The sequence below is a fragment of the Rutidosis leptorrhynchoides genome, chromosome 8, assembly GCF_046630445.1.
Source record: "Rutidosis leptorrhynchoides isolate AG116_Rl617_1_P2 chromosome 8, CSIRO_AGI_Rlap_v1, whole genome shotgun sequence".
Taxonomy (NCBI): Eukaryota; Viridiplantae; Streptophyta; class Magnoliopsida; order Asterales; family Asteraceae; genus Rutidosis; species Rutidosis leptorrhynchoides.
Window position 1 is genome coordinate 273,285,331 of NC_092340.1, and position 10,046 is coordinate 273,295,376.

Below are 10,046 nucleotides of genomic sequence, written 5' to 3' on the forward strand. Positions count from 1 at the left end.
GTAGAACCATAAACTAACAAGTTTAGGTTCTTGTTCTTGGTTCTTCATCAAACAAAAGATGGAAGAAAACAAGATTTATGAAGATACAAACTAACAAGTTTGATCTTTAATCAACACAACAACAACTAACTAGTAAATGATGATGATGGAACTTGAATTTAAAAGAAAGAAAAGAAAGAAAATAAGTTTATTACTTACAAAGTTTTGAGAGAAAAAAGAGAGAAAAAGAGTGCAAGTAAGTATTTGTGTGTAAAAGTGAAGTGAACTAGTAAATAAGTATCAAGAAAAATTGAAAATGGAACTCTCCCCATGGAGCCCTAAGTGGACGGTTTTCTACAAATGGGGAAAGGTCAAAAGTTAACTTTCAAACATGGGAGAAAGGTGTGAGCTTGAAGTGGTATTAAAGTTAAATGGTGTTGGAAAATAGTGTAAGTATACAAGTAACTAGATTCCTTATGACTAATTAATCCATGTTCTTAATCTTAATAATTCTTTAGCTTAATGATGGGCTAACTAGTCCATTAAGGAAGTAGGGTGGGCTTCCAAGTCCATATCAAATAATAAAAGCCCAAGTCCAAGTAAGTATGCAATTAAATAAATAAGGCCCAAGTAATTAACTAGTAACGTTAGTTAATTAAAATGACTAATAATAATTAATCATGAATGTAAATAATATTCGAAAATATTATTCGCGAAAAGTACGTGTGTCACAAAGACAAGTCGGGACATGTAAAGTCAATCACGGTAACAAGTAAATGTAATACAATAAATTTATTAAAACACAAGTATTAATAATAAATATTAATAAGTATAAGTTGGAAAAACCAGGGTCGTTACACAATTTGCGGCTTTAACCCTTATTTTTTTATCTAAACTAATTTTACATGTGAAAAACTATGTATTATGGAACTTTATTGGAAGCGAAGAATCAATGGAGTATATGTTGTTCAAGGAATCATTGAAACACAGGTAAAATTGATGTAATCAAACCAGCTCGCCGAGCATTTGTTGTTTATCTGTGCGTATAACGTACAAATATGAGTTATTTCTATAAAGTGGTCTCAGTCTATCTTCTATATTTATAATGATGATAGAACCCTAAAAGTTAAAAAGGCTCTGACTTCTTTATCATTTTGTACATCGGGGGATTTATTATTTGTTAGGGGTACACTTTTTAATGTTCTCTTGAACCTTCTTGTTTGATTATTTGGTCAGTCTGAGCCTTGTGTAAATTGAAAAGAACTAAAGATCATTTAGCTGGGTTTATCAATTCATATAAGTTATAGTAGATGCAACACAAACAAAATCCAGTCCCGACGAACGCCTTTTGGCACATAAACGAAGCTGCCGACCCTGAAGACAGTGAGAACATAAGTTCGTTGTGAAGAGAGTCTTGAGACTGGTTAGGTTTAACTTCCTTTATGCTGCTAGACAATAGAAGAGATAGTAAAGGTAAAATTTGATGATTTTTGTTGCTGCTCATTTTATGAAAAGCTATTTCTATTAATCTCACAATTTAATTTTTATACATTGTATATTTCATTCGGTTGTAATTGTATATATTTTTGAGTTTTAGTTACATTAGATGTAATCTGGGGGTTCCGTCCGCTTTATCCCAAAAAAAAAAACTTGGTTAAATTTCTATTTCATACAATTTTGGGCAAAGTTGATACCTGCTTGTGAAATAATTTTTGCTACGTTATTCAATTTAATTACATTAATATTGAATTTATATTTTTATTTATCTGAACTTTTAAAATGCTTTAATGTTTATTTTTTTTAGATCGTCTTACATATCATTATTCAATAAATCCCGCGAAATCGCGGGTCTTTAACTAGTATAAAAATAAAAATAAGACAGTTTATCCATGTGATCTTGAGTTCAAATCCTTATTCATGCAACTATATTGTATTTTCTACATGTTATGTATAGCTAGTCTCGTTTAGCTCGTTCAACTATTAAACAAGCATACGAACTATTCGAGCCATATCTTTGATTTGGTTTCGTCTCGGGCACAAGGGGGAATCCATTGTTCATTAAGGCGCGGATGTTCGTATGCTCGATTAACTCGCTCGACTACTAAACGAGTTTTCGAGCGAGTCGAGTCGAATATTAAATTTTTTATACTCGGCTCGTGAAACTAACTCGAATTCGATATAAACGAGCTTGAACTCGAGTAGCTCCTTAAAAGCTCGGTCGTTAACAGCCCTAAAAGCTAACATGCCAAATAAATATGTTCCAATACAAATTTGCTACTACAAAAATAATTTAATATTAATAACAAAATTATCACATCATCATATTAATTCACACTATGATACGGAAGCATGTTACAACTTGAGAGGTCGTCATTTTAGCAATATGACATCAACGAAAACTCTTATTAATTAGATACACTCATACAAGAAGTGTTGTAAAAAACCCGATTACTCGCCGATTAATTCCCGTTTAATCATTTTTAAGAGCAGTCCGTTCCGATTTTGCAAAATCCATTTAATTAACCGGTCAACTTCAATTGGTGGGTCAAAATCGAATTTGGTAATCAAATTTGGTTAAAGTCAAAATTGGTCAGCATTTTAACATGAATTTAAACTAGAAATTTATAGTTTTTGAATAAAATGAACAAATGTAGACAATTATATTAAAATTTATGTTTATATTTATGATTTTATTTTATATTTACTCATAAATTTTTTGAAATTTAATATTTAATGCATAAAGTACAATCCGATTAATCCTCGATTAATCCCCGAATTGTCGATTAATCCTTCCAAAGTCCTGACCGATTAATCCCCGAATAACGAATTTTGCAACCTTGCATACAAGCAATATAGATTGAATGTTTAATGATATATTTAATACTCAATAGTAATTTTTCGTGAGTGCAAAATTATTTTAAAACATATATAAAGAAACAATTTTTTGAGACGACAAGAGTAGATACTCCCTCCATGAATAAAGTATTTAATATACTTGTAGTAGCTATTTTGTTAATTATTAATTATTGATTAGAATAATTATTATTTTATTATTATTTATTATTTTATTTATAAGAACTTCTTTTATGTAAAGTTGTAGTTCAATTGATAGTGGCCTGCCTCTCTTAGCGCGAGGTCAGAAGTTCGACTTCGCTTGGTTGCAACATTGCATTCGATGTTATCCCTGACCTGAAGTATTCATCCAGGTCGCCTTTCGCTTGGTGCGGGGGCAGCGAGAAGGGGGTTTACCGGCCATGCCCCGGATTGGTCCGGGTTTCCTCCAGGGCAGTAGTTGGGGGCGAGTTATATAACTACGAGAGATGAACGCGTGGATGTTTTAATCTCCTGGATGATCCAAAACTGATGTAAAAAAAAGAACTTCGTTCTATGTAAAATAACGAATTGAATGAAGGAAATACTAGACAATGGTTAATTTTGTTTAGTAGACACTAATCTCAGGATGGAGAAATACTATTATATGCATTTTACCCAAAAAAAAAAAAAAAAAAAAAGAAAAAAAAAAACTTATACAGTAGTAGGTACTCCGTAACAAAAATGAAAAAAATTAAACAACCGCTTTTAATCAAATAGTCAAAATTTTGTAAATTTAGTACTCCGTAACACCTAAAGCTTCCCGCTCCCTCCAAATTTCTGCTAACACATTCAAAATTTTCAATTCAAAACTACTCAAACCAAAAACTTACGGATGATAACATTTCAACCATTGCTTGCATCTGTTTTTCTCTCAACAATCTGACGTCAGGTCAGTTTCAATCAGAGCTACACACAATTAATTTATTTCTACACTATTTCTTATTTTCTTCAACATATACTATTATTACATAGCACGATTTTGTAAGTACTGATTAGTTTACAGCTGTATGATATGTTAATTCTTTCAGAATTATGCGTGTTTCAAATTAGGGTTTATGTATTTCAAACAATTGCAGGGCAATGGTGTCTCTTTGAACAGGGGTTTATTATATTACTAGTGTGTATAATAATTCGTCTAGCTCGCTATTATTTTTATTTATATATAATCAACGAATTTGACATTATATTTCTTCGAATTTCATTAAAAGTTAGTTACACGAGTGAATGATTAAGTTATTCTTAAAGTCAACGTTGGTCAAACTTATAAGAAATTGAAACATTGCATTATGAATTTATGATATTGTATATTCGTATAAATGATGATTTATGCTGTATTTGATTCCATATAAGCCTTCAAAGTTGTGTCATTTCTGTACGGATGACTGTTTCTGTAAAATTTGTGTTTTATTGGCTGAATTAGGTTAGGGGGTTTTTTTTTTTATCAGATGATATTGTATCTTTTATTACTTCATGTTCTTATCAACTGTAAATGCCCCTTTTCGCAGTAGATAATCACGAGTCGATCTCAGGCTGGAGGATTTTCTAGGATGACAAATATAAGAATGTGTCAGAATGATGTGGCAGCCAAAAAGGTTGTTATAATAGATGTGGACAGTGATAGTTTGAACACTATTAATGTTGACACACCAAAATGTCATCCCATGAAGATGCAACAAGGGTCGAAAAGATCAAAAGTTGACAAAAAATTTCCTTCAAGGTCGTACATATACATTGATGATGATGGCGATGATGATATCGATGACCATTCTCGAGATAATACTCGTTTTGCCAAGACAAAACCAGTGAATTTATCAAAGAGCAAAAAGGTGTATCCTTGCACAGGTTTAGATAATTGTTATGACTTAAGTATGCAATCAGATGGTGACTCATGTGATGACAATGGTGATTCATTGGGCATGTTAAAAGAAGAACCGGAAACAGCGTCTTTAAAGAGAAAAACTAATGTCGTAATTGATAGTAATAAACCTGTTTTGAATGCTTCTGATAACGATGATAAGATTGGTGAAGACTCAGTTGTTAGTGAGCGAGAAAAGGTTAAGGATAGTGACGAGTACAAACGAGCACTCGAGGAAGAATTAGCCAGAGAACTAGCTTTAAAAATTCAGGTACAGTCAGCAAACTATCTAATGTCTTAATGTTTCATTTGCATTAAGATTCGAATATGTGTTCTTAAATTTCCCTAGCTCTATACTTCTGTTGTACTAAATATTGTTTGCGATCTGTGAATAAAAGTAAAGTAAGCCCATGTGGTTCACTTGTTTGTTATGTGTTAGCGTGATTGGGGAACCGATGTTACTTGAATTTATTTTAGGTGGGATTTTCGTATTTTGCAGGCAGAAGAGGCTCGGCAGCATCAAAATTTACTGAAAAGAAAAGAAGCTGAAAAGATGCGGTTATTAGACATAGAGAGAAGACAAAAACAACGTGTAGAAGAAATTAGGGAAAGCCAAAAACAGGTTTGCAGAATTATCATCCCGCGTTCATGAATCATGATGTTAGCTTAATTTTTTGTTTTTTTTTTTTTTGCAACTTTACATAATCAATTCAGATTAACAGTATCTTGTTTTTTTGTTTCCAGGCTGATGAGAATATGAACTTGAAAGAAATATATCGGTTTGAAGTTCAACAGAAGCTTAAAAAGCTTGAAATGACGTGTCATGACATGGCTTCGTTATTGCGTGGTTTAGGTATCTTAATTGATAACAGCGCTTGTGCCTCATCACAGCAGGTGAGTTAATTGCTTTTGTGTTATGAACATTTTAGTAAACATTGTGATTAATCTACTTATGAATGTGTCAATTTGGGTCATGCTATATCTTTAACATGTCAATTTGCTAAGCTAAAACAACTTGTGACAGAAATATGTCAAATGGGTTGAACGGGTCAAACAAGTTAAATATATCCCATAGTGTGATCTTATCTAATAAACCTCCTAAGTTAGTCCTAAATGATCTTATTCAATAAGATATACGATTATTTTGAAAATCATCTTAGAACTTTTGTAACTATATTTTACAACTTAATTACAGAAAAATGGACTTTTCTAATTTAATTACCAACTCAGGTTCACGCAGCATATAAACGAGCTTTACTGAGCTTTCACCCGGACCGAGCATTGGGATCTGATATGCTCCAAAAAGTTGAGGCTGAGGAAAAGTTCAAGCTTATATCACGCATGAAGGAAAAAGTTTGCAACATCCCACAACTTAAGTAGTAGGATTAGCCCAATGACCTCATAAAAACTTTGGGATTCGTTTCTTCGAATCTAGTAGTAATCATCTCCATATAGTTGTGATTTGGGATTTGTACTGTTTTCCATGACTATTGTTGGAGATTTTGAGGCCTCAAATATTATTGGTAGAAACAATGTTCAGCAATCACGATTGTTCTTGTCAATATATTTATAATTTTTGAGATTTAATATAATGTAGTTTTGTGTGTTATGTCTCTAGTGTGTTTATCTTTGTTAAGATGTAGGATTCTATCTAGGTATCTCTATGTCCCTTATGTAAGGACATTGTATCTTTGCGTTTCTCGAGTTAATAATATTTTGCTTTTCATAAAAAAAATAAAAATAATTTTTGAGATTTAACTGATGATGATATTTTGATATTGATACATCTTACACATGATTTGGATGTTAAATGTCACTTACACACATTTAATTATAAATGTTACGTTGAACAACACAACTGTAACCATCAAAATCCAAACATTTGCTACTCAAATTAAGGGGTGTCTTTTTAAAAAAATAAATAAATAAAAAATAAAGGGGTGTCAATAAAGCAAATTTTTGCCTTGTGCCGCCCAACCCTAATTATGTGACCCAATGGATCAAAACGAAACTCATTTAATTGGATCTTGAGTCATACCGGATCTGCCAGTCCAACCCATTGAGAGGCCCAAAATACCAAGTTTTATAGTTTTTCTTTGTTCAGGTTACATGGGAAGGCGAATATCACAAACCCTTACTTTAAATGTACGCAGTCCATCCAGATTACTCTGTGATCGTTTCCAACTCATCCCTGACCCACCACCAGATTTGATCCCGAGACCTACAAAAAATATGATAGCTCTAACCACCGGCTACATTTTGTGATGGTTAGGCCCAATATACCATTTTGAGTAAAATACTATATTTGTTAAGTTTAAAGTCATTAATAATGGTATCATTAGTGGTATCATGAGATATTTAGTGACCAAGTCATTTGTCCAATCCAAGATATTTTAGTAACATATGAGGATGACATTATTGGCCACTAATGACCAAACATTGTTGATAAACTACACATATCTTCACCCTTTCACCAATTCTTTTCCTGTTTCTTTTTTTGGCCATGGAGACCATCATTCTCATTTCCATCTTCATTTCCATTTCCACTCTAATTATTACATCATTATTAATCATTTCACACAAAAATAAACTACCACCAGGACCCTCCTTTTTTTCTTCCAACTTCATTCTGCTAACCACTTCACTCTCATTACTCCAAACCATTGTTAAGAACTTCAAGTATAAATATGGACCACTCTTCACTCTCTACATCGGTTCGCACCCTTGCATCTTTGTATCTAGCCACTCTGTAGCTCATGAACTCCTCATCCAAAAAGGTGTGATTTTTGCTGACCGTCCAAAAACCCTGCCCGTTCGCAACATCTCATCAGCTTTGTACGGGCCTACATGGCGGCTCTTTCGTAAAAATCTTGCATCCGAAATTCTCCATCCTTCAAGGGTGAAGTCATACGCATGGGCTCGAAAGTGGGTCTTAGGTATATTGATTACTCGTTTACATAATGAAGTTGATCATGTTGGTATTAAGGTGGTTGATCATTTTCATTATGCAATGTTTAGTTTGTTAGTGTTGACGTGTTTTGGTGAGAAGCTTGATGAGAGTCATATTAATGAAATTGCTAGCTTACAACGTCGTTGGCTTTTGTTTAACGGCTCAGGCGGTTTTGATATACTAAATTTGTTCCCAAAATTGGGGAAAATATTGTTTAGAAATAGATGGAAGGAGTTGTTAAAATTAAGGAATGATCAAGAAAAATTATACATTCCGCTTATTAAGACACGAATTGAAGGAGCTAGTTCTAAATCACTATTAATAGGAGACGAAAAAATTGTGGCGTACGTTGACACGTTAGTTAAAATACAGCTTCCGAACGAAGATAATAGCAACGAAAAAGGCGAAAAGTTGACGTATAAAGAAATGGTAAGTATGTGTGATGAGTTTCTTAATGGAGGTACGGATACAACCACAACTGCGTTACAATGGATAATGGCGAATCTCGTTAAGTACCCTCGTATTCAGAGTAAGCTGTTTGATGAAATAGTTGCGGTGGTGGGACCACCACCGCAACTAGGGGAAGAGTTGGAAACAGTCATAAATGTAGACGAGATACAAAAGATGGCGTATTTGAAAGCGGTGGTTTTGGAAGGGTTAAGAAGACACCCGCCGGGCCATTTTGTGTTGCCGCATAGGGTTATGAAGAAGGTGGAGGTGGAAGGGTACGTGGTTCCGGAAGGTGCTACGATTAATTTTATGGTGGCTGAAATGGGGTGGGACCCGAAGGTGTGGGATGATCCGATGGAGTTTAAGCCGGAGAGGTTTATGGAGAATGAAGGTGTGTTTGATATAAGTGGGAGTAAAGGGATAAAGATGATGCCTTTTGGTGTTGGAAGAAGGATGTGTCCTGGTTATGATTTGGCTCTGCTTCATTTGGAGTATTTTGTTGCGAATATGGTTTGGTATTTCGATTGGGCTGCGCCGGATGGTTATAACGTTGATCTCGCTGAGAAGGCTGAGTTCACTGTTGTTATGAAGAACCCTTTGCAAGCACATGTAGCTTTAAGGGCTGAAAAGTTAACTACTTGAGTCGTTTTGTACGTACTACTTTATTTTATTGGACTCGAATGTGTAGCACTATAAACTTGTGGCTTGAACATATATGAATATTGTGTCAAAAGCTTGCATTTGTTAAAGAAAATACAGTGCAATGACTCTTTTTTTCAGCAAATGATTTCAATTGGACAGTGTTACTATATATTCATACAGTAATAAATTATAATTACTAGCTTCTACCGATCAACTATGATTTATGTGTCTTTGTAAGTATCTTTGCTGCTGATCATTTTTGATTGATCTTTGGTGACATAAAGAACTAATCAATCTATTTATCTATCTATAATCTATCTATAATCTATCTATAACCTATTATAAAGCATGTGAATGTTCCAAGTGTCTTTTTTCTAATTAATCCGGATTATTGATGCTAATTTCTGACAAAATGACATCTGACAATTTGTAATAGGGCTAATTAAACTTTAACCACTTTCTCTTTCTCTTTCATTTGTACGCACGTTCCATTTCTCTCTTCGCCATTCTTTCACCTGCAACCATAAAATCGCCGATTAGTGCTTCCCGATGCCGTAATAAATTACGTCGTTTCAACAGATTTATTTCCTACATTTTTATACTTTATATGGTATAAATTAAATTTAATAACTCCGGAATTGATGTGTTCGCCGGAAGCTGCATTGGCGAAATTAGGGTTCTGAAAACAATACCATGAATCATATCACCCTCTTTTTTTCTATCTTTGATGTGTTTATCTTCATTTACAAAGATTGTGATCAATTATCCAATTTTCTTTTCTGTTATTCCATCTTAGGGTTGAAATATGCTTTTTTTTGGTTAACTTAACCGTCGTAGATTGCACCGTTTATGAAAATAACTGCGTTAATTTCGTCTTCACTAATCACCATATTATCATTAAATAATTACTGATTTTTTATGTACAATATCATAAAATGGATCACAACTACTTCTTATTTTTTTGTCTTTTTATTGGTATAAGGTTAAGGGATTGTTGAATGTTGATGTTGAATTGGCAGATAGGCCGTTTCGGAATTAAACGTTATAAGAATCCGGTTTGATCGATTTCGTGATGGGAAAAGATACAAAATCCAAGACAGATCTTTATAAGTTGCTCAAAGATAGGATGAAGAATCGCGTAGACGATCTTCGGTCAACAAGGAAAGAAAGTTGTGGTATTGAAGTTGCAGAGCTTGAAGAACAAATTCATCAGATGATTCAACAATTGAAGAATGAACTTAATGAGCTGTCCCCTGCTTCTTCGTTACAGCAGGTGTTTTGTTTTACTGTTTATTA

The 10,046-nt window shown here is 33.5% G+C and overlaps 1 protein-coding gene across 1 annotated transcript; it reads left to right on the forward strand.

The window, feature by feature from the left end:
• The first annotated feature begins 7,170 nt into the window (after positions 1 to 7,170).
• Positions 7,171 to 8,964, forward strand: LOC139864980 (cytochrome P450 89A2-like). Its single transcript, XM_071853529.1, has one exon. It carries the CDS (start codon positions 7,212 to 7,214, stop codon positions 8,748 to 8,750), a length of 1,539 nt encoding a protein of 512 aa, XP_071709630.1. The 5' UTR covers positions 7,171 to 7,211; the 3' UTR covers positions 8,751 to 8,964.
• The last annotated feature ends 1,082 nt before the right edge of the window (positions 8,965 to 10,046 follow it).